Source organism: Ambystoma mexicanum, chromosome 1q, assembly GCF_040938575.1.
Source record: "Ambystoma mexicanum isolate Mex_15411 chromosome 1q, UKY_AmexF1_1, whole genome shotgun sequence".
In the NCBI taxonomy this organism is placed as follows: Eukaryota; Metazoa; Chordata; class Amphibia; order Caudata; family Ambystomatidae; genus Ambystoma; species Ambystoma mexicanum.
Genome location: NC_090922.1, coordinates 802,072,002 through 802,097,028, shown reverse-complemented (window position 1 = coordinate 802,097,028; position 25,027 = coordinate 802,072,002). Strand labels below are relative to the sequence as shown.

Below are 25,027 nucleotides of genomic sequence, written 5' to 3'. Positions count from 1 at the left end.
CACCTAATAATCAATGGGAAAATAAATGCAGAAGTGCAAGGGATTCCAAGAGAAAGTAAAGGAACAGGAGCAGAGAACAATTAATTACAAAGGCAAACTTCCCCCACCCATTCAAGGAAAAAGGCAGGAAACTAAATCTATAAAGAGGAAAGACTAAAGCATCAAGGTTTACAGCAGCAAAGGGCAAAGTCAAAGAAATATGGAACACCCGCATACTGGGATGCACCAAAAAGGAAAGCACTGACAAATGCTGCCTGCAAACGGAGGAAGACAGAAAGGGAATCTAGGAGGCAGAAATCAATTAAGCACATTAAATTCGAAATCCAGGGATAAGGAACAAGAAATAGAAACTAGGAACTAGGCACAAAGCTAAGAACCAGGCACAACGGACCAGTCACAAACAGGAACACGGCATCAATGACCAGCGCTGGACTGAAGCAAGCGGAGGCTTTTAAATCTGCTTAACGAGCACACGCCTCAGGTGTGCTGCTTGCTGCACCTGCAGCCACAGGTGTTGCCTATCCTCCACCCAACCGTGTCCTGCAGGGGTGGAGATGAAGCAGTGGGCCAGGCATTCTGGGAAGCATAGCCATTTGATTAAAGCAGCATGCTGGCTGCCAAAAACCTGGAATGGATCCGGAAGGGAAGTAGCTTGGAAAATAAGGATTTAGCGCTCCCACTTCATCACAGCACGGTAGCATAAGGTTTGGAAGCATAGTCCAGTAGGGAATAAACACCAAATCATGCCCCCAAATGGTGGGAACGGGAGCGAATCGTGACACATTAAAAGGCTGGTGAGCAACACATTTTAATAGCTATTTTCTCTGGCAAAATAATGGCATTGAACAGTGTGAGGAATTCAGGAGTATCTCATATTTGCTAGCTCTTGAAATGTACATGTGCTGTGTCTTTGTTTTAACAGGACTGAGACAACGGCGTGTGGCATAGCTACTTCTAAGGGAGATCCTAACGCAATATTGTTTTTTTTAAAAAGAAAACACTCTTTATTGGCATTTTATAATAACACCCCAAGAACCCACAACTCCTCCCCCCTCCCCAACACCGCTTCCCCCAACACGCTTAATAACTTTCATTTTGACAGTATCAGCAAATTCCCAACTCAAGCCCACACCCCCTTCCCCCGCCCCTTTCCAATGTACGGATTAACCCACCAGGCTTCCATTCCCTTCATCGGTCACAGCAAGCAATCCTACCTCGTCTATGGGTCCCAAAGTCATGTCTTCCCCATTCATCCTTACCCCCCCCACCCTCCATCCCTACCCGTACTTCTTCACAGCGGTCGTAGATCGTTATTCTTTGACAGGTCATTGAACAATTGGGTCCAATGGATCGTTACATCCTCCCTCTCCGGGTCCACATTCTGCAAACCGGTTAGTTCCGCCAACCTCCACCTCCGCACATCCTTCCACCATAGGTTAATCGCCGGCCTTGTGGGCATTTCCATGCTATCGCCATTCGGTATTTAGCCTGCACAAGCGGAAACCGGCCCATTCTGTTTGGTATTTTGTGCCTTTTCCCCCCTGGGAACATGCCCCATAGACAAATTTCCTTTACACTGTTCCCATCCAGTCCACCCATTCACTCCTTTAGGACCTCATCCCAATACTCCATTATTATCCCGCACTCCCGTGTCATATGCCAAAACCCTACCTGCGCCGTATCACATCTAGGACATTCTTACGATAGCTCCTTGTTCATTGCCCGTAGTACCACCGGAGTCATATACGTTCTATGTAGGATATTAAATTGGACCAACTGGAAACGGGCATTCCTTGATGTCTTCCGGACCAAATCCCAGACCTATGCCCATTCTTTCCCCGGTATTTGACGTCCCATGTCTGCCTCCCACTTAACCTTCAGCTCCCCCTCTGAATCCCCCCTGCCCCCCACAGGGCCTTATAGATCCGTGAAATACATGCCTTAGCCCCCATTTGGTCTAGCAATACTCGGATCACCGAACACCGCTCCGGCTCCTCTGGTATTCCTGCCCACACCTCCGCTAACCTACGAACCACTGCCTCATACACTAAAAAAAATCCCCTGCGGTAGGTCAAACTTTTTCGTCGGGACACCTGTGGGAACGCCAGAAGGTATGACATCTGTTGTTGGCGACGTGTTTCGGTGAGTGGACGCAGGGAAATGTCTCTGAAATTGGCTGGCAATGAAGACAATTTTCAGACATTTCGCTCTGGCCACCCACCGAAACACACCGCCAACACGTGGCCTTCCTTCCCGCGTCCCCACACGTGTCCCGATGAAAACAGTACCTCATGTGTGGGTGCACCTACCAGGGGCACAAAAGGAAAAGGGTAACCCACTGGTAACCCCAAGCCTTTCGCCACTGCCATTTTGTTCATGTGGAAACCTACAGATTTGGGCCTAGGGTGTAGAAGACGGCAAGGGAAACAGGGAACCCCATGCATTTCCCAAAAGAGGACACCCGTGGGAATCCAGAGGTCTGCCTTGCGCAAATTGCCCCAGTTTTTATTACCCAGAACCCCCAGCAAAGACCCACATGGGAGAAGGGTGCCCAAGGCCAGGGATATTACCGCCGACTTTGCTGGAGCCCTGGCTGCCCTTCGTTACAGCTTCTCCCCACCAAGGAGTCTCGGTAGTGTGCCAATACCTCTCCGAAGGAAAAAGCTGTAATGCAGCCCAGCCGCAACTCCAGGACAGTTGGAGGTGATCTGCCCAGACGGGCCATTCCCACCCACACCACCAACAATCCAGCCCCAGTCTTGCCCACTGCACTGACAGTGGGCCCTAACCATAGAATAATATAAAACAGTACTCTCATAACGTTGCAGCTGCTCGGGTAGAAAAAGCTGTAAACAAAAAAAAAAACATGTTACCTACGGTCACACTAGCAAAATGTAGCCCTCCCCGGGGGCAGATAAGGGGGGGGCTGTCCTGCACTCCTCCCTGGGGTCAGGTGTCCCTTCCTAGGAGCAGATATCTGGTCCCACGGAGGGCTGCATGACATGGCAACCACTCCATTGCGGGTGGGGTGGGAGGGGGTCAACGCCCCATCTCATTAGAAAATTCCCCGACCTTTTGGTGTGCCCCACCGCCCCCCTAAAGCATTCCACCATTTTCACTTTTTTCCTTTGGTAACCCAACTCCCCTTGGTGCAGAGAGGCAAATTGATGTGCCAATCTGGCCCCGGGGTGCCCAAACCTTACTACCCCACCCACTGAGGGGCCTGTCCCACCATTTGTGGGGCCCTCTTCCCCCCCCCCCCCCCCCTCACACCAAATGGGTGGCGGGGGCACCTCATGCAGGCCTCCCTGGGCCTCCTACAAACGGCTGCGTGAGGTACACCCCCCCTCCATTTGGGGTGGGAGGAGAGAACCCCCCAAAAATTGTGGGACAGGCCCCCCAGTGGGTGGGGCAGTAAGGTTTGGGGCCCCCAGGGGCCAGAGTGGCACACAAATGTGACCCTCTGCGCCAAGCCAAGTTTCGTAAACAAAGAAAAAAAATGGACAATGGTACACTACACTTTAGGGCGGGCTGAGGGGCACCCTAAACCGCCAGGTAGTTTTCGAATGTAATGCGGGGGTGACCCTCTACCCCCCCACACCAAATGCAGGGGGCATCTCATTCAGCCCTCCTTGGGGGCAGATGCCCCTTCCTAGGAGCAGATATCTGTCCCCAGGGAGGGCTACAAGGGGTGCCCCCATTTCCCCTTGGTGTGAGGGGGAGAGGGCCACCCCCCTTTTCTGTAAAATATATCCCTGGTGGCTAGTGGCCCCCCACTCCCACCCAAATTTCCCCCTTTTTGTTTTCATTTTCTTCTTTCTTTTGCCCCCTTGCCTGAGGGGCAGATGATCAGCTATCTCCCCCCAGGGTTGTACACATGTGCCCCCATGCTTTGGGGGGGGGCGAGGGCTGCTTACTGTAAGCTGCCCCCACCGCCCCCCGCATTCAAAGACATCCCTGGTGTCTAGTGTGCATTGCTGCCTGCGCATCGAGCGCCCTGCACCCGATCCGTGGGCAGCAATGCTGTCACACAAGGTGTCGTTGGAAAGGGGAGAATCTCCCCTTTCCAACGACACCTTGCCCGAAAAAATCCCTGGTGGCTACGGCCCCCAAACCCCCTCCTCCCTTCCATCACGTATTTATTTTTTATGCCCCCACCCCTGGGGGCAGATGGTCAACTGTCTGCCCCCAGGGGGTCTTTATATATGTGCCCCCATGCTTTGGGGGCTGGGGGGGAGAGGGCTGCTTACTGTAAGCAGCTCCCCTCCCCCCACGTCACAAACGTTTCCCTGGTGGTCTAGTGGGCATTGCTGCCCGCACATCAAAGGCTACCTTTAAGGAGCCAGGACAGCCAAAGTCAATTGGACCAAGTCAATAGTTCTGAAGCACTGTTCTTGGATAAAGTCTTTCACCAAGTCAGTTCAAGAAAATCACTAAAGGAACACAAGCTGTTAAGCCTCTGCAAGGGGAGTTGAGATCAGCACTTCGAATGGATTGTGTCCTCCAACGTATTCCACATGTTTGACATGTAATGTCCACAGCTGTGTACTTCGGAAACATTTTCGGTCGAGGGCGTCCTGCGTCGATGGCGTCGGGTCGATGTCCCTCGAGGGCAACGTCACTGGATGTTCCAAATAGGACACACAGCGCTCGTAGCCTCAGTTCTGTTTTTTCCGCAAACGTGTTGCTTCGTGTTACTTGGCACCCCTCCTGTGTTCATTACGATGTCTTTATCTTCGACCCCCCCGACTCCGCGTTCTGGCTTAAAGACCTGACGGGATTGCAAGTCCAAGATGTTGCTCACTGACCCGCACCGCATTTGTGGTGCCTGGGCGAGTTGCACGACAGACTGCTCGAAATGTCAGTCGCTGACTGCCAAGGCCTTGCGGAAGGAGAAGCTTCAGGCAGGTAGGGGCTCTAAGCCTGTTAAGTCCCGAAAGTCCAAGTCTAATGGGGGTTTCCACCAACAACTCGAGGGGCGACTCTCCGCATCGGAAGGAGTCCTAGGGATCTCGGTCCCAGAGTGGTTTTTGCCATTCTTCTTCGTCCCGGCACTCTAGGAAGCGCCGTCACTGGTCGCCTTCCCCGTCCTCCTCCTCGGATGGTGCCTCGAGGAAGGTAGTGTGCCCAACAAAGTCCTCGACTCTGGAGGAATGGGCGGCGTTTAAAGAACAAATGTTAGCGATTTTATTTATTTTTTTCTTCTTCTTTCATTTGCAGGGCACGGGTCCGGTTGCGCCTTCTAATGAAGCCAGCCAGGACCGGTCTCGTACTGCGGCTCGTAGACCTTTTGGGCTCGGGTCCGCAACGTGACTCATCGGGAGCCTTTGAGGTCCCGTACGGACAAGGATTTGAAAAGTCACAAGAGACGTGTCTCTAGGTCTCGGCCCTCGTCCCCTGCGAGACCGCAGCTCCCTACTGAGGGCTCGATGCCAGTGTCAACTCGGTCGGCGCATTGTCTGTCCGACTCGGACGTCGGCGCTTTACCTTTGTACCAGCCCATGGAGCCGTCGGCACCTGTGTCGACGCCGAAGCATTCGGCGCTCACGACGTCTAGGTTGTCTGCGCCAAAGCCTTCGGCGCCTTCAAAGGCAAATTGAGAAAAATTCCCAGTGTACCCGGATCTCGTGGATCCTCCAAGGATGGCTACTCGGAAGTCTGTGCGGCCAGTTTTGGCCTCCAGGCCCTCTTCTGTCTCAGGCCTGGATTTCAGCCCCCTCTGGATGACATTTATGAAGAGGAGGAAAGGTCTGAGTTTGAGGACCCTGGTGAACTTGATGAGGCTCCACTTGTTTCTGGAGACAGTCAGTTGGAGTTGAGGCGGACCCTCCATGATGCCAGTGCATTGGACACTTCTCCGGAATTGAAATTCGGTAGGCCTGAGCCTGGGGCTCATGCATAGCCTTCATACAGGATGCTCATGGCGAGCGTCTCCGGAGTATCTGGGCGGGTCCAGTCCTCCTGAAGACCTTGTGGAGGAGGATCTAACAGACATTTTAGATCAAGGTCTGTCCTCTGACCCTGTTTTGCCATTTCATCTTGCTTGGCAGTCCCCAGAATATCTTTTGGCAGTTAATAAATCTTTGACTGAGAAATACTGCCCTTCCTTTAGCGACCCCATCTATTTATCTACTCGCCCCACTCCCGAGAGTTTGGTGCAGGCGGCTACGGCCACCTAGGGGCAGGCGGCGTACCCTACCATCCCTCTGGATAGGGACGAAAAGCGCTTTGACGGTTGGGCCCGGAAGGTATTTTCTGCTGGGAGCATGGCATTGAAATCGGCCCCCTCTACTTGTGCCATGGCAAGGTTCTCGCACACTCTGTGGAACTGTTTTGTTAGCAGCTGAGCATATTCCCGAGCGAGAAGAAAGGGATGGGTTCCTTGCTCTCGTGCAGGACGGCAAGGATGCCATGTGCAAATCCCTTCAGTCTGGTTTGGATACGGCCAACCGTGTTAGCCGATCCATGGCTGCGAGCACCATTATACGCAGATTTGCGTGGTTGCGGAAGTCTAGTTTTTCTCCGGATGTCCAGGCCCGTCTTCTCAACATGCCCTTTGATGGCGTACATTTGTTTGGCAGCAAAGCTGACGAGAACCTTGAGAGGTTGCAGACCTCAAACTGCGGCTGAATCTTTGAGCGCAGCTGTACGTCAACCTCTGCCTTTTCCTCCTAGGGGACAGCAATGGAGGGGAGGTTCTTTTCGTTACTATTCCTCCTTTGGTAGAACGAGAGGGGCCAGCGGGTAAATCGTGGTGCCAAAGCCACTCGGCAGCTGCCTTTGCCTTCAGCCACTGCTGCAGATGCTTCCAAACAGTCATGAGGCCATGTCCCATGGTTCACCGGTTGGGGGCAGACTGTCTCAGAATCTCGAAGAGTGGTGAGCCATTACTTTTGATGCGTGGGTTTTGGGTACCATAGCCCACGGCTACTGCGTTCCCTTCCTTCAGCGGCCTCACAGTAATCCACGTGGAAACACACTTTGAAGCTTCCGGATCCCCTCCTTGTGCAGGAAATCTTGTCCCTGCTGGAGAAAGGCGCTATAGAACTGGTGCCTGTAGTGGAGAGGAACAAGGGATGGTATCCACTTATTTTTTGATCCCAAAGACAGACTGGGGTTTGAGACCCATCATGGACTTGCGTTGGTTGACCAAACTTCTCTGGAAGGACAAGTTCAAGATGGTGACTCTTTCTCAAGTCCTCCAGGCCCTTCAACTTCAGGATTGCTTTGTGTCTCTGGACCTCAAGGATGCTTACTTTCATGTGTGAACCATCCCGCGCACAAAGTACCTGAGGTTTGCAGCTGGCGACTCACTTTTTTTTGGGTCCTGCCGTTCGGATTGACCTCCGCCCGAGGGTCTTCACCAAGCTAATGGTGGTGGTGGCAGCGTACCTCCGGCGAGGGGGGGTGGGGCTAATTCACGTCTACCCCTACCTGGACGACTGGCTGATACGGGCGCTCTCTCCCGAGCAAGCTTTTGAGCATCTTGGTCTCACCTGCCGCACCCTCCACAGGCTGGGCTTCTCCCTGAATTTCAAGAGGTTGCATCTGACACCTTCCCAACAGCTCCAGTACATCGGGGCTGTGTTAGACACGTCCTTGGAAGTGTTCGCCTCCCAAGGTAAGGGCTCATCACATTGTGCAGATGGTGGACAAGTTTCAACATGCCCAGAGTCTACCGGCTTTCGAATTCTTAAGGTTGCGCGGCCTCATGGCATCCTGCATTTTTCTGGTGCCAGAGGCCAGGCTGCGGATGAGATCCCTGCAATGGGCCCTCAAGATGCAGTGGTCATAGTTCTCCGGCAAGATGTCGGATCCCGTTCAGATTCCTCTCGGTCTCCCAGGATCTTCTGTGGTGGGCCAACTAAGGGAACCTGATGAGGGGGGGGGTAACCTTTTTGGCAACTGTGGCCGGAGGTGAGTGTAGTGACAGATGCTTCACTCACAGGATGGGGCGCTCATGCAAACGATTTGACAGCCAGTGGTCTCCGTCGGAGTCCAAACTCCACATCAATCCGTTAGAGCTGAGGGCCATCAGGCTAGCCCTGAAGGCTTTTTTGCCTTCTGTATGGGCAAAGAGTGTCCTGATCATGACGGACAACGGTGGCCATGCATTACCTCAACAAAAAGGGGGTGGAGGGGTAGGGTCACTCCTGTTGTGCAGAGAGGCAATGCAGCTCTGGTTCTGGGCCATCCAGCAGGAAATTTCGATCTCGGCAGTTCATCTGGCCGGGGACGGAAATGCGTTGGCAGATGCTCTGAGCAGGCAGAGCATGATCTCTCACGTGGGAGTTGGCTCAGGAAGACCTTCAGGAGATCTTCGCCCTTTGGGGAACCCCCGCAAGTGGATCACTTCGCCACCAGTGGCAACCCGAAGTGCAAGAGATTCTGTTCAAGGGAATTTTCTCCAAGAGGAGCCTTGGACGCGTTTGTGGTGGATTGGTCATTCCCACTGTTGTACGCGTTTCCTCCAGTCCCTGTCATTCCTCAAGTGTTGCAGAGGTTACGGAGGTTCGGTTCCCAAATGGTCCTCATTGCTCCAGATTGTGCCAGGAGTGTGTGGTACCCGGACATTCTAGAAATGTCCATCTGCCCTCCACGCCGTATTCCCTACTGTTGATCTGCTCTCTCGTGGGGGGATTATTGGGGGAGCGGGGACGAGGGAGGCTTCAGGTTCTCCACCCAGAGGTCGAGCCACTCAACCTTCACACTTGGTATCTGAAAGGTTGAGGTATAAGTATTGGGACCTCCGGATGACGTGATGGAGGTGTTGCTTTCTGCCAGGCGGCCTGCAACAAAATCCCTGTACCGTTGCCGTAAGTTCTGCGACTGGTGCAGAGATCACAATGTTGATCCTTTTCAGTGCTCCATTCCTATGATTTTGTCTTCCTTACTTTCTTTGGCCCACAGGTGCCTTCAAGTGGGTACCATTAAAGGTTAAATGGCGGCACTGTCCATCTTTAAGCGCTCGTCCGAAGAATGTTCTTACTTTGAGATTCCTTTTCATTTCTCAGTTTCTTAAAGGACTGACTAATGTATTCAGGCCGTCCCCTTTACAGGTGCCGGTTTGGGATTTGAATTTGGTTTTGAAAATTCTCATTGGTGCTCCGTTTGAACCTTTGCACTCTTGTCCTTTGAGATGACTGTCCTTCAAGACTGTGTTCTTGGTTGTGGTTAACATTATAAAGTCATAAATCCAGCAAAAGCGCTGGTGCGTCTCTAACGTGGGAGGACATTAGCACAGAAATTAACATTCTCTGTAACACTTTCATAATCTCTTAAATGGTCCATTAATCCGTTCCCTAGCCTCCGCCGACAATCTGGACAGTGGTATGTTCGCCAATAGTGAGTGTATCGCCTCTTACCCACTCCTCCCCCCCTGAAATGGGGCAGCCCGGTAGAGCGATTTCGTAAAACCGCGCAAACACCCCCAGTTTCTTAGGGTCTGTATATTTGTACTCTCCCTACTCATTTAGTACATCCATCTGCTGCGGGCCATGCTCTGCCTGCACAAGCTTGGCCAGTGTCCTCCCTGGGCGCTTCGCCCACACGTCCCCTGCCCCCAGCCCCATCCTATTGCCTGGTTGCCAGAGGTTTCACAAAGTATTTGGTTTCCCTCTGTGTGAGCGCCCAGAATTGCTCAAGCGTGGTATGCATCTGTCATGATGGCCTGATCGGGCACAGCAGCACTTTCCGAACCTTTGAGCTTAGATTCACAATTTTCCATGGTCAAAGCCTAATGGTTCCAAGTACCCCAAATTCTTAAGATGGCCATTCCTGTAGTATATTCCTTGAACAGCTTCCACCCAATTCCCTGCATTGTAGCCTTCGAAGAATTATGGGTGAAATGGGTGCGTATATCGGTCTCAAATTCTGCCCTGAATACCATGTCCTGCAGAGCCTCCAATTTAAACCTCCATGAAGTCAGACTAGGGACAAGGAGTGATGAGAGCGTGCAGGTGAAGGTTGTCCACCTGCTGAACTCTCCCCACCAGCTGTTGTGAGATCAGCACAAGATCGATTTGGGAAGCCATGTCATGAACTGGCTAGTTTCAGGTCTGTCGGTATTGTGGGTGCATGACTCTCCACACATCCCGTAGTTCAAGCCTCTCCATCTGACTTAACAGGCTTCTGGCAGCTTGGAGTGATCGCCTATGAGCAGTTCCGGTCCGATCACCCCCTTGATCAAGTACACAGTTCATGTAACCCCTCCCAGATGACTGGGATCAGTGGAGACGAGTCAATATTTGCAATGATTTTAGTAGAATTCTGGGTAGTCCTTGTTTGGCCCATGTGTTCACTAACAAAACCTCTACCCCTTAAACCACACACTGCACAATGACATATCGACCCTCCTGATCAATGTTTGTTCCCTTCAGCGTGAGGGTTTTGTGGATAAGGTTGAAACCTACTCCTGGATTTGGTCAAATAGGATGTGAGAAAACGTTTTTACCCTAGGATGCAGCAGCATTTTTATTAGCTGTCGCTGTAGCATGCGTCTCCTGCAGGAATAGTAGGTTTATTTTATGCCTGATGGCGTAAGCCATTATTGGTCTAGTTCTCACCTAGCTACCCAGCCCCCTAATATTCCAACTTGAGTGCCATCAGCCCCATGCACTTGTATCTGCCCGGCACCCATCCCTCCTACCCACTGGGTGCACTCTTCACTTCATCATACCAATTTAATTAAGATCAACACTTGTCCGCCAAAGAATTTTTACAACTTTTTACCCCTGAGCCCACCCCGCCCCCCACATCACCCCTCGCCCAAACAGGGTTATTCAACTTACCCACAACCCTGCACCAATGCTCGAAGGGTCCAGCAATGGTACTCACACCTGCTTCAGGACTGCCACTGGAAGCCTGTGCAACACGTCACACCACAGCACACCAGTATCGTGTGTGCTTGTACACCATTTGAGTAGTCCAGCCTGCACCCAAGGCTACAAGCGAACAATATCCTGCCAAATAGGATGTCTCCCACCTTAGTACAGATTCACCACTGTTGTGTTGCAGCTAAAGTTCAGGGGATAACAGTGTAGTGCAGCTCTGGGCAATCGGAGCTTAAGGGGCAGCCCACTCACATCAGTCACTGGGAAGGGAGAGCAATCAGGCTCCCTTGCTCCCCCCCCCCCCCACCCCTCCAAGCCTCTTCTGTCTCCTTCCAGGTTGTGGGAAAAGCTTACCTGCCAGACCCTGCACCCACATCGATGCCTGTCGCCCAAAAATGCCATGCGCTGCTGTTTCCCCCTCTCCAGAGTCAGTCCTCCAGCTCACCCAGGAGAGTCCCTGCTCCGCCATAGCTGGTGCCCACAGGATCGGTCCCCGCAGGATCGCTGCACCACAGTGGAGCTGGGGCTCCGCTGGAGATCGTCCACAGAGCAACGGTCCTGGGGAGCAACACTCCTGCAGTCTCTGCAACTTCTCTGGCGGTGTAGCTCCAGTGGCCAGTCTCCGGCTGAAGACCCCCAAGCAGTCTGTCTCGGCAACACAGACCTTGGCTGCCTTTAAACTTTCCCCAAGGGTGAGTGCCAAGCCCACAACCTCACCTCACTGCACTGTACTGGGGGTACATTTGCGTTCAGTTAGTGGGAAAGCAAGCCATTCTCTCCCCAAACATCAGAAAGATTAAGATGGAGCATCCATCTTGGCGCAGTGCCACCTGGGAAGCAAAGTCTGTGACATAGCACACAGCGCTCAGATCTATTTTCAAGGACCTCACGTTTCAGGTCTAGGAATGAGGTTAGTTCCTTTAAGGCATCTAACAAAGTGAATTTGGGAAACTGGATTGACTGCCTCCTCAATAGTCCTTTCATGACTGCAGACCCTCTCCCACCACTTGCTGGAGTAGCACCTCTGTCACCACTAACCTTGCACCTCCTGCATTTCAGATCTGCCAGAACTGCTGGAGACCATGCAAATGGTGAGGGAGCATGGTATAAATCATGATAATATAACCTGATTTTTGAGGGGATTGGGTCCTCCAACGTATTCCATATCTGACAGGTAATGTCCACAGCTGTGCTGCTTCGGAAAATCTTTGGCGTCCTGCGTCGATGCACCGTCCACGAGGACCTCCTCCGACGGCCGACGTCACCCGATGTGATAAGTAGGACGTAAGACACCCATAGCCTCAGTTCTGTTTTTTTCCGCGAACGTGTTCGCTTCGTGAATCTCGGTACGCCTTGACTCTTTGGAGTTTGCTGTTTTCAATTCTCGGTTCGTTGAATCGTGAAAGACCTGTTTGTGGCGATGTCTACTTCGTCGTCAACCCTGCGTCCGGGCTTCAAGAAATGCGGGGACTGTGGGTCCAAGATGTCGGTCACGGACTCGCACGTCGCCTGCCTCTGGTGCCTCGGGGAGGCCCACGATACAGACGACTGTCGACTGCCAGTCGCTCATGGCAAAAGCCTTGTGGGAATGCAAGAAGAAGCTGTCGGTAGGTCGGGTGTCTAAGCCCCGGAAGTCGAGGTCTGTGGGGCTTTCGACGGATGACTCGAGGGGCGACTCTCCGCATCATCATCGTCGGAAGTCCAGTGGGTCTCCTTCCAGGAGTCGGTCTCGCCACTCCTCCGCCTCTTCGAGGCATTCCCGGAAGCGCCGGCGTCGGTCGCCTTCCCCGACCTCTTCCGAGGACTCCACCCGTCGGCGGGTCACTTATCCCTCCATGCAAGCGACACCGGAGGAATGGGCTTCCTTCGGGAAACAGATGTTAGTGATTCTTGAATTGCAGGGCATTGGTCCGTCCGCGCCTCCGAGTGAGGTCGGTCGGCACCAGTCGAGAGACGCCGCTCGTACGCCTTCGGGCTCGGGTGGTCGGCACAACTCGCTCGGACAAGGGTAGCCATTCCCGCCATGCCCGTTCCATGTCCCGGTCCTCGACGTGCTCGAGACCGCGTGAGCCTGTGCTGTCTTCGACGATTTCTCTCGAGGCTCTGCCTCCGAGGGGGTCGTCGACGCTGTTGGCGCCTAGGTCGTCGAGACACGCTCAGAGCTCTGGCTTCGAGGCCTGTGTCGACGCCGCCGATGTCGACGCTGATTCGCTCGACGTCGACTGTTTCTGTCGATGCCGACTCGTTCGGCGCCCTCGACGCTTTTCGAGGCGGTGGTGTCGGAGGCGCCCCGTGACACGGGGTTAGCCCCTAGAAAGGCTCTGGCTAAGGTCAGGCACTGCTTTGGTCCCCAGTTGTCTTCCTCTCCCTGCCTGGAGTACATTTCAGAGGGTGATGAAGGCTCTGATGACGGCTTGGATCCGGTTACGGTACCAGATGAGCTTATCTCGGGCCATAGCCAGTTTGATGACCTAAGGCAGTCACTGCATGATGCCAGTGGACTGGACACCTCTCCGGAGGTGGAGTTTTGTAGGCCGGAGCCTGGCACTCATGCCGATTCTTCATATCGGCGCCTTATGTCCCGGGTCACTGAGTACTTGGGTTGGTCAGCTCCCCCAGGGGAGTTCGTTCAGGATGATCTCATGGACATTGTTGATCTTGGTCCCCCCCACTGACCCGGTTTTGCCGTTTCATATGGCTCTGCAGAGAAGGGTGGCTGCGGCTTGGACTGCTCCGGAGAGTCTCCCGGCAGTGGGCAAGTCTTTGTCACGAAAATACCGTCTAGCCAGTAGCGACCCCTGCTACTTGTCTAGGCACCTCGCTCCGGAGAGTTTGGTGGTGCAGGCGGCTACAGCCCCGGCAAAGCAGGAGTTGTATCCTACCATCCCTCCGGATAGGGACGACAAGCGTTTTGACGGCTGGGCGAAGAAAGTGTTTTCTTCAGGGGGTATGGCGCTTCAGGTGGCCAACTCCATATGTGCCTTGTCTCGTTTCACACACACACTCTGTGGAACTGTGTTGCATTAGCGGCTGAACGTATTCCCGAAGGGGACTAACGGGATGGTTTCCTTGCTATGGTTCAGGATGGCAAGGACGCCATGTGTGAGGCCGTTCAGGTGGGTTTGGACCTGGCAGATTGTGTCAGCCGGTCCATGGCGGTGAGCGCCGTAATACGCAGGTTTGCGTGGTTGCGGAAGTCTGGGTTCGCTCCTGATGTGCAGTCCTGACTCCTCAACATGCCTTTTGACGGTGAACACCTTTTTGGCAGCAAGGCTGACGAGAGCCTTGAGAGGTTGCAGACCTCCAAACTGCAGCAAAGTCGTTGGGCGCTGCAGTTCGCCAACCTCTGCCTTTTCGTCCTAGGGGACAGCAATGGAGGGGAGGTTCCTTTCGAGAGAGGAGTTAGCAGTCAAAGAGGCCACCGTAAGAGTGCCAGAGGTGCAGACAAGGGTACTCGAGGGGCCAAGGCCGTTCGGGCAGTTGCCTCTTTGCCCTCAGGCAACGCCGCAGCCGCTATCACTCAGACATGAGGCCTGGTCTCATGGTTCTCCGGTTGGGGAAGGCTGCACAGCATCTTGTAGAGTGGCAAGCCATTACTTCAGATATGTGTGTTCTGGAGATCATAACCCACGGCTAGTGTCTTCCTTTTCGGCAGAGGCCTCACGACAATCCACCTGGGAACCTCTCTTTGAAGAGTCGGATCCGCTCCTTGCGCAGGAAATTCAAGTCCTGCTGGAGAAAGGCGCCATTGAACTGGTGCCTGTAGCGGAGAGGAACAAGGGATGGTATTCCCCTTATTTTTTGATTATGAAGAAAGACGGGGGATTGAGACCCATCATGGACTTGCGGGGTTTGAACAAACTCCTCAGGAAGGACAAATTCAAGATGGTGACTCCAACGCAGCGGCTCCCTGGGTCAGTGTTTTCCTCCCCAGGTGAGGGCTCTTCACATTCAGCAGATGGTGCACAAGTTTCAATTTGCCCAGAATCTCCCAGCGTCCGAGTTCTTGAGACTGCTCGGCCTCATGGCATCCTGCATTCTTCTGGTGCCAGAGGCTCGTCTGCGGATGAGATCTTTGCAGTGGGCACTCAAGCTCCAGTGGTCTCAGTCCTCTGGCAGGCTGTCGGACCCTGTTCAGGTGCCTCCCTCGATCGCCCAGGACGTTCTGTGGTGGGCTGTCGCAGGCAATCTGATGAAGGGGGGGGCCCCATTTTGGCTGCCCTGGCCGGAGGTGACGATCGTGACGGACGCATCCCTCACGGGATGGGGAGCTCATGCCAACGAGTTGACAGTCAGCGGTCGTTGGTCTCTGTCGGAGTCCAGACTCCATATCAATCTGTTGGAGCTGAGGGCCGTCAGGCTAGCCCTGAAGGCTTTTCTGCCGACTGTGTGAGGAAAGAGTGTCCTGATTCAAACGGATAACACGGTGGCCATGCACTACCTCAACAAAAAGGGGGGGGGGGCAGGGTCACTTCCTCTGTGCAGGGAGGCGATGCAGCTCGAGTTCTGGACTATCCAGCAGGAAGTTTTGATCTCGGCTGTTCATCTGGCCGGAGACAACGAGACGGCGGACGCTCTGAGCAGGCAGAGCACGATCTCTCACGAGTGGGAGCTGGCTCGGGAGATTCTCCTGGAGATCTTCACCCTTTGGGGGACCCCTCAAGTGGATCTCTTCGCCTCCAGTATCAACCGGGAGTGCGAGAGGTTTTGCTTGCAGGAATTTCCTCCAAAAGGAGCCTTAGGAGACGCGTTCATGGTGGAGTGGTCCTTCCCACTGCTGTACGCGTTTCCTCCAGTCCCCGTCATCCCACAAGTACTGCAGAGGTTACAGAGGTTCGGTTCCCAGATGATCCTCATTGCTCCGGCGTGGGCCCGGAGGATGTGGTACCTGGACATTCTCGACTTGTCCATCTGCCCTCCACGTCGTCTTCCCTACCGAGACGATCTGCTCTCACGGGAGGGGGGTCAATTTCTCCATCCAGAGGTCGAATTCCTCAACCTTCACGCTTGGCTTCTGAAAGGTTGAGGTATAAGGATCGGTACCTCCCTGAAGACATGATGGAGGTGTTGCTCTCCGCCAGGCGGCCGGCAACAAAGTTACTATACCGTTGCCGTTGGAGAAAGTTCTGAGACTGGTGCAGAGTTAAGAATGTGGATCCTTTTGAATGTGACATTCCCATGGTTCTGTCTTTTTTGCTTTCTTTGGCCCACAGGGGCTTGCAAGTGGGGTCCATTAAAGGTTACCTGGCGGCCCTATCCATCTTTAAGCGCTCATCTGAAGAATGTTCCTATTTTAAGATTCCTTTAATTTCCAAGTTTTTGAAAGGGCTTACTAATGTGTTCCCTCAGTCACCTTCTCTGGTGCCCTGTTGGGATTTGAACCTTGTTCTTAAGTTTCCTATGGGTGCTCCGTTTGAGCCTTTACATTCTTGCCCTTTGAGACTGCTAACTCTTGAAACTGTGTTTTTTGTTGCGGTTACTTCGGCTCGCAGACTGAGCGAGTTACAGGCACTTTCAGTTAAGCCACCCTTCACTGTGTTTCATAAGGACAGGTTTGTCCTTAGAGTTAGTCCTTTTCTTCCGAAGGTGGTTTCGGCATTTCATTTGAGCCAGAAGGTTGTTCTTCCGGCGTTCTTTCCTCCTCCACATCCTGGTAAGGGAGAGGAGAGGCTCCATAGGCTTGATCCTAGGAGAGCGTTGAGCTTTTATATTTCGCGCATGTCCCAGGTCAGAGTGGACGAACAACTTTTCATTGGTTACGCTGGAAAGCGTTTGGGACAAGCTGTGACGAAGCAGACTTTGTTTTCGTTGGATTATTTTAGCTATCTCCGAGTGTTACCGCTTGGCGGGTAAGGACCCTCCGGCTGGCTTGCGGGCCCATTCTACCAGGGAAGTGGCTGCGTCTACTGCCCTGCAGAGGGGTGTTTCTATTCGTCACATCTGTGATGCAGCCACCTGGGCTTCAGTACATACTTTTGTACGTCACTACTCCCTCGATTCCATCAGAGGGCAGGATCTGGCCTTTGGCAAGGCAGTTCTCTATTCTGCAAGTTTATTGGGCATGCTAAATTTGTGTTCTAAATTCTTTCCCACCTCCTTGCTTGGTACTGCTTTGGGAGTCTGTCATAGATATGGAATACGTCAGAGGACCCAATCCCCTCGAAGAACAAGTTACTTTCTTACCTGGTAACGTTCTTTCAATGGGATGGTCCGACGACCTATTCCCTATCGCTCCCTCCCTACCGTCCCTGCTGCAGAATTTCTTTTACGATTGCAGCTTGCGTTCCGCAAGGCCTTGTGTGTCTGACTGGCAGAAAACTGGTGGCACACGTTCTGGGAAAAGCCTATAACTGAGGCTATGGGCATTGTGCGTCCTCCTTATCACATCGTGTGACGTCGGCCGTCGGAGGAGGTCCTCGGGGACGGCGCATCGATGTCGACGCCAAAGATTTTCCGAAGCAGCACAGCTGTGGACATTACCTGTCATAGATATGGAATACGTCGTCGGACCATCCCATCGAAAGAACGTTACCAGGTAAGAAAGTAACTTGTTCAATGCAGACATTGGATCCTCTTTTAGAAAATTAGACCGTTCTGGTCTCCTTGCTTTGGTTTGTGCAGTCATCTTTCTAGTTCCATGGTTCATGTAGGTTTTTCATTTGGATCCCCTTGGACAAACCTAGTCTTCTTTGTTTAACCCCTTTTGTCCACCATTTTAGATCTCGTCACAGGTGGAGGCGTGTAGGATTGCCCAAACAGGTGGTTTTCAGCGGGTCCTTACCTTATATAGCAAGAGTAATTGTCCTTGTTTCCAGGTTGGAATTGTACCCAGCCTATATTGACTTTTTGTGAGTTAAGTTTCATGGAAAAGTACTTTGTTTTGCATTTTGTTATGACAACGCTGATTATATCAGTGACTGGGACCTGGAGTCTATCTTTAATCACGGAGAACTATGCTCGTTTAGTACCACTTAGGACAACCCATTTTCATGGACTGATGCTTCAGAGTGTCAGCCGGAGGACATAAGGGTACCGAAGTTCCTTTGGTCAGTCTTGGTAGCCTGTGTGGCACCCTTTTCTGATTGATGCACAGTGATATTTGCTAATCTAAGCACTCTAGATCCCAGTGGAGAAGCCCCGAACCTGGCAAGAGCGTTCTTCCAGTGGAGGTCAGCTGCCTGGGGCAGGCACATAATATACTTTAAGCAAGACCTTCCACTGCTCTGCCTGCAAGGAGTATCTCACTTTTTTCTGCTTCAGTAGCAGTTTGCGCCCCTCTGCAATCTACGTGGACCAACAGCCACGCGGTCCAATCCACTCAGTCAACCAGTGTTGCAGTCAAGTACTCTTCAGACAGCACACTGTCTCCTTTCCCCCATTCTTATCATTCCATCTGTGTGCACAGACTTTCATTGGGTGCTGTCTGAAGCTGCATTAAGATACTTCTCTCAGCACATTGGTCACCCTTATACTTTCACTGACTCAGTTCAAACGTCTCCAGAAGCTCAGCCCAGAAATTTGAAGTGTGAAGTTGAGAAGTATTACAGCATCCAGGCAACCTACTTGTGGTGTTGATGGGGACAGAGCTGCATCTAGTGGTCTCAAATGTGCACTATCTTGTTCAGGGACTGAAGCCTGCACCTTTTGACAAATCTGCCTTCCATGGAGTAATGTTTAGCAACATGCTCTGTGCATAGTTTGCCTGATTCTCATGCCATAATGGTATGTTTATTGTGCCAGAAACTGCTGTTGTAGCATCTTGTGGGAAGGATGGGCAACGGGTTAAGAGCTAGACGGTAAGCTTTTTTTCCTGGAGCTTGGAGACCCACAGGGACCCTTCTGCCAGAGGGACACGACGACCTAAAAAATGAGTCCTTTCCATGGGCAGCATACTGGCAATCATTCTAGTCCTAATTGAAAATAGTTAAGGTGACATTTTTGCAATTGAACCTAGAAGTCCGAAGCCTAGCGCTTCAGCAGAAAAGATGCATAGGACTACACAAGTCCCTAAAGAGGCACCCAAAGAGCCCCTGATGCTGCCAGTGAAGCACTCGGCCACAAATTACACATGCATCCGGTGATGCTGAGGCCCAAAAGATCCAGGCAGCAGTAGTAGACCGAAGTACAGGCAGGATGAGCACCCATCCCAGGCCACATACTCTAGTGTTTCTTGATTTCTGACTCCAGCAAGGCCATTAACTCGCCTGAGGCCATCTTTTTGGACATGTTTTAAAGCAGATACTCTGTTACCCTGCTTTGATAGTGACAAGAGTTTCTCTGACTTAACATCATGCCCTTGAAGGAAGTTTCCAGGAGAGCAACTGTAAAACTGAATATTGTAGCCTTCCATCCTGCAAGTGAAGACATGAGTTATATTTGTAATCATGTATCCTAATGTCTCTCCATACCCTCTACGTGCATTCCTAGTGCCCGCCCCTCGCAGACTGTTGTGGGTGATGCTTGGGGGTGGCCAGATACAGAATATTAAAATAGTCCATCCTTGCAAGTTTCATAGCTCCAGTAACTTCCACTGTGCAATACATTGTCAAGGCAGGACCATCTTTAACATGTGCAGATGAAAAGATTGTTTTAGAAAGCTCCCTGATCGGCTAAATTATAGCTTTCTGTCAAAGATATGTTTGCTTCATTGATGTGATGGTATCATAGTGGTTGTCCAAGTGAAAGGTAGTGTGGCATGTTAATCCCTATGGATATTATTTTTGTGGCAAACAATGGAATTACTATTTTTGATCGCCCTTTTCTTTCTAGTGTAGTTACCCTTGTTTTTCACTGTAACTCATCTTTTACTTGCATCTGTTGATGCCTCCTGTTTTTTCTTTCATCTTCCCCCATGATCTGACAAGATAATTAACTCCCTGCCCAACACACAAGTAACAAGTTTGTTGAGGAACTGCACATACTGCTTCCCTATTAAACAAAATAGTCTGTCAAGGCAGGTGATATAGCCCATTTGATGACTGCTCTAAAAAAGATGGCGTAAGACATCAGCGTATTAATCTTTGCATTAGTCAATCATGTTTCAAGTTAAAGGGGCGGGCCTGTTTTCAGAGGCTTTTTTTAATCCTTCTTGTACCTCGGTCAACAGATGTTTAATTTTTCTCTCGAGGCTTATTTCTAATATAAGTAAAATGTCATTTTTCCTGCTTGGCCAAGTGTTATAGTTGCAAAGTTTCTTTTATGCTCACTGAGGTACGGAAGATTATTGCACTTTGATATCGCAATATTATGGCCATGGTCCCTTGAACATGGATGACCTAAGCAGAATCTCAAGGAATAAAGTGGGGTTGATGTGCATGATCGAGAAAAATTTAGAAACAAATGTTTACTTGCATCCTAGTACATATAAATGTTAATGGAGACGTGTAATTACTGTGCTATGATCTTTCCTCAGCTGGAATCACGCCTTTAAGAATCAAATCACAACCCTCCAGAGCCAGGCAAAGAACCGGGCAAATCCAAATCGGGGTGAAGTCCAGGCCAACCTCTCTCTGTTTCTAGAGGCCGCAAGTGGTTTCTATACTCAGGTAAGTTTTGTATTGAGCTTCTTGCTTCTAGGTTGACAATTGGGATGGGCAAATTATTAAGCCAGCTCATGTGGGACTGTACTGCCACAATTTTACTTGGATCACTTAAATGTAACAATATATAGGAAATGCACTTGCAAAATGCTTTAAGTTAGACCTCCTCTACTCTGTTCAGAAGCTGTTTATTTAAGTAGGCTTCTCTGATCAGTGCTATTCAGGACATGCTAAAGATGAAGTGTACATCTATATTGCAGTATTACTAACTGCCTACATCCCCGTTCCCTATGAAAGGGGATACCTACAACATGTGATTGTTTCCTTTCACCAATGACTGTAATGTCCCCACAGTTCAGCATGGTTTGTAAATCATGGATGGGAATTGCCTCAATTTGTTTATGTACATCATGAGTTTTCCCAGATGGGCTAATTTACAACATCATTTTTAGGTATTTACCGGGGTGGGGAATCTGCAGTTACCCAAGTGCAATCAGTATTTATCCATGTGGCTGCTACGAGTTCCACATGTGGTGATCTGTCCGAGGGCTCTGCCCAGTGTATTTTCTTATGTCTAGAAATGTCCTTCAAAAGATCTTCACCCTTTGGGAAACCCCACAAGTGGATCTGTTTGCGACGGTGCCAATTGGAAGTGCGAACTGTACTGCTCAAGGGAATTTCCTCAGAGAGGAGCTCTCGGAGACGCGTTCGTGATGGACTGGGAGTTTCCACTTCTGTACACGTTTCCTCCAGTCCCCGTGATTCCTCACGTAATCAGGAGGTTGAGAAAGTTCTGGAAACGCATGATCCTAATTATCCCGGATTGGGCCAGGAGGACATGGTACCCGGACCTTCTGGACATGTCAATCTGCCCTCCAATACGTCTTCCACAAAGAGGATCTTCTCTCGCAAGAGGAAGGTCGGGTTCTCCATCCAGAGGTCAAGACACTCAACCTTCACACATGGTTTCTGAGAGGTTGAGATCTAAGGATTGGGACCTCCCCGACGACGTAATGGAGATTTTGCCAGCAACTAAATCCCTGTACCGGTGTTGTTGGAAGAAGTTCAGTAACTGGTGCAAGGATAAGAATGTGGACCCTTTTCAATGTGGCACTCCTATGGTGCTGTCTTTTTTGTTACATTTAGCCAATCTGAGGATCCAGATGGGGACAATAAAAGGATACCTAGCAGCGCTTTCCATTTTTAAGCGCTCCTCGGAAGAGGTTTCTTATTTCAAGATTCCATTGATTATAAAATTTTTGAAAGGGCTCATCAATGTGTACCCTCCAGTACCATTCCAGGTCCCGGCTTGAATCTGTTGAAATTCTTAACTTGTGTACCCTTTGTGCCTTTACACTCCTGTTCTTTAAGGCTTTTAACACTTAAGACTGTCCTTCTTGTGGCTTTAACAACAGCCCGCAGGGTTAGAAAGTTACAGGCTCTCATGCAAACCTCCGTACACTACCTTTCACAAGGACAAAATTGTTCTTGGAGTGAGACCTTCGTTCTTACCGAAAAGTAGTTTCTGACTTTCATTTGTCACAGAAAATAACACTTCCAACTTTTTACCCTCCTCCTCATTTGGGCAAGGAAGCGAAGAGGTTACAGACTAGATCTAAAAAGGGCTCTGAGTTTTTATATTGGGATTAGCAGTGGCAAAACAAACTATATCCTACTGGATTACCTTGGCCATTTTGGAGTGTTATAGACTCTCCGGGAAAGACCCGCCGGAGGTACTTCGTGCCCATTCGACGACGGGGTATGGCTACTTCCACGGCTCTGAAGAAGGGAATCCCTATAATTGATCCCTATAATTGAGATTTGTTCAGCCGCAACTTGGTCATCAATACATACTTTTGTTAGGCATTACTGTTTAGATGCCTCTTCTTCCCATGTGGGGTTGTTTGCAAAGGATATGCTTCATTGTATTCCTGGTGAGGCTAATTAGAACTCCCTCCTATTGTAGTACTGCTAGGGGAGTCTATCATAGATGAGGAATACGTACGAGGACACAATCCATTCACAGAACAAGTTACTTACCAACTCTAACGTTCTTTCGACTGGATGTTCCTCCCACGTATTTATCGCCCCTCCCATCCTACACCACTGTACAATTTACGTAATGTACATCTTGTGTTTCACGAAGAGCTTACAGTCTGGGGCACGCCTGGATGTTCCTTGAGTTATACTACGAAAAAACAGAACTGAAGCTAATGGGCGCATCACTAGCTAATTCTACTCCTGGTGACATCGACACCCTATGGAGACCAACGAGGGACATCAACGCTGTGGTCTCGTGAACAGCACCCTCTGGCGAAAAGAAAAAAAAATCCGAAGCAGCGAAGCTGAAGAGAAACGTATATCATAGATGAGGACTATGTGGGAGGAACATCCAGTCGAACGTTACAGTTGGTAAGTAACTTGTTGTTCTGAGAATTTCATACATTGGACTCTCTCCCCCCACAAATCCCCCTGAGGGCGTCCATCTGTAAAAGCCCATTGATGCCATACTAATGGGATAAAGTTTCTATATAAATGACAACTACTACTAAACGACTACTTCGGTCTGCTGAAGCCGCCTTTCCTATTAAAGCATCTTTCTAAAACACTCTTATGTATGCCAAACAGTCGTCGGAGGCGAGAACCATCAAAGCGAACACTGCTAGACAGCAGGTGGTAGTCTTTTGTGGTTAAGAGATGCACATCAGAACCTGGGGCTAGCACAACAAATGCAGTAAGTCGTTGATAATCAACACATGTGTCTATAGGTTGATAAAATACACTGGCAAATAATTTTAATTAAAAGTCCGCATTTGGCCAATGTAGAAATCAAAATCCAAACTAACACAAATGTATATATACCTCAAAATGTATAGAAAAAGCAACAATACAAGTAAAGTGCATACATGGACTGCAATGGTCTCTTCGCTAAATAATAAAGTGCATGACATAAAGGCAAATGTGCTGAATCTTAAAAATATAATCATGACGATAAAAATTCTAATCTAATTCAGTCAACTAGGTGAGAAAATTAAATATAACAGAATAATTGTCTTCTGTATTCAAATCATGTAGGGGCGTCCAGTGATCATCCCCATTCCAGTTTCCACAAAAACTATGTCCCCATTTTTGGTCTTGTTTCCTCAGGACTTGTTTGGATTTGGTTCTTTTTCTTAATTTTCAAAGGAAATCCCCCTCAACCTGTAATTGAAAATACTTAAATTCACGGTGTTGCAGGGGTTCAGATTAATTGCCCACAAAAATAATAAATGAATTGCATTCTCACTATGCCAAGGCTATCTGGTAAATATCAGACCTTTTTAATTGAAATGGAGAAACCTACAAAACAGTCACAACACGGCCTTAAAAATATAGAGAAATAGCCAGCGGGAGAGGAACAGCCCATGCCTGACCACCCACACCCCCAGCCCTTCCACACACCATACTTGCCACAGCCCTTGAGAACCTATCGACACCAGGAGAAGTTCGTACAAAAGATAACTGACATCTCACCATGGTTCAACACTTCTAACAGAATTATCACCATGGAGGAATTGGGGATATTGGCATTGGGTTTAACTTTTGTCCCAATGGAGCATACTTCACAAATGACATTGGAAATAGAAATTCGACAATCCCTCAAAGATCAGGCTTAAAAACCTTTTTGAAGATGTCCATGAATTTCCTTCACAGATGGGGAGTTATCCCTTTTCATTTACCATACATTCACTTACCGTACTAATATGGTCTCCAAGGACCTGTTGACATTTGAAAAGATGATTCTTGAAGGGTTAGATTCCCTGTTTGACACAGTGGAAACACTATACTTTTGGCAAAAAGACAAAAGCAATTTTAAAGTGCCTTCAGGAGGGCCATGAGATGGTGATAAAAGGTGCTGATAAAGGGGAGGAATTGTGGTGATGAATGCAGTAAAATATATGGTATTAAAAATCCCCAATGACCGAGGCTGTTGTTTAAAACTTTCTGTTGATCCATCACAGGCTTTCATTCAAGAGATCGTACAGGTAACCACTGCAGGTAAAGAGGAGGGTTTTATGACAAAAAAGGATTCAAATTCTTAAATCCAAAAAATCCAAGAACTATAAATATTGCCTAAAATGCACAAAGACCCAGTCAATCCATCAGGATGTCCCATTGTTTCATTGTGCGGTTCATTGCTGGAACCCATCTGCATAAATAGTTCTCTTTCTAAAATCGCTGGCGATGGTAACCCCACATTGCTGGCTGATACCAGGGATGTGATTAATGCCTTTAAAGGTTTTCCATTCAATCCTGATTGCCATCTATTGATAACCCAGGATGTTGTTGCATTGTATTTAAATATTCCCCAGGGAGAGGCATTTAGAATCTGCCAAGGCTATTTGGAATTCATTCACACCACAGGAGATACCCACAAGCTTCATTCCAGCCTAATTGGAGGTTGCCTTCAACAAACCTTTTTGATGATTTAAAAAAAAACAATTTTTCTTACAAACGAAAGGCACAGCGATGGAGGGCATTCTTTGCCCCAAATTTGGCAAAATTCGAAAAATGTCTTATCTTCTCAGCAAATTAATTTTCAAAGTGTCAAAGGCCATCATCTGGTACAAAAGGTACATCAACATTTTGGTCATTTGGAATATCAGGGAAGGCAAT

At 49.9% G+C, this 25,027-nt stretch overlaps 1 protein-coding gene across 6 annotated transcripts in view; it reads left to right on the top strand.

The window, feature by feature from the left end:
* Positions 1–25,027, top strand: part of SMG7 (SMG7 nonsense mediated mRNA decay factor) — a 1,316,737-nt gene that overhangs the window by 226,031 nt on the left and 1,065,679 nt on the right. For all 6 annotated transcript variants that reach the window (XM_069641403.1, XM_069641402.1, XM_069641401.1 and 3 more), the window contains exon 4: positions 20,245–20,377. In XM_069641403.1, coding sequence (XP_069497504.1) covers positions 20,245–20,377 — 133 coding nt within the window. The remainder of the gene's footprint in view (positions 1–20,244; positions 20,378–25,027) is intronic.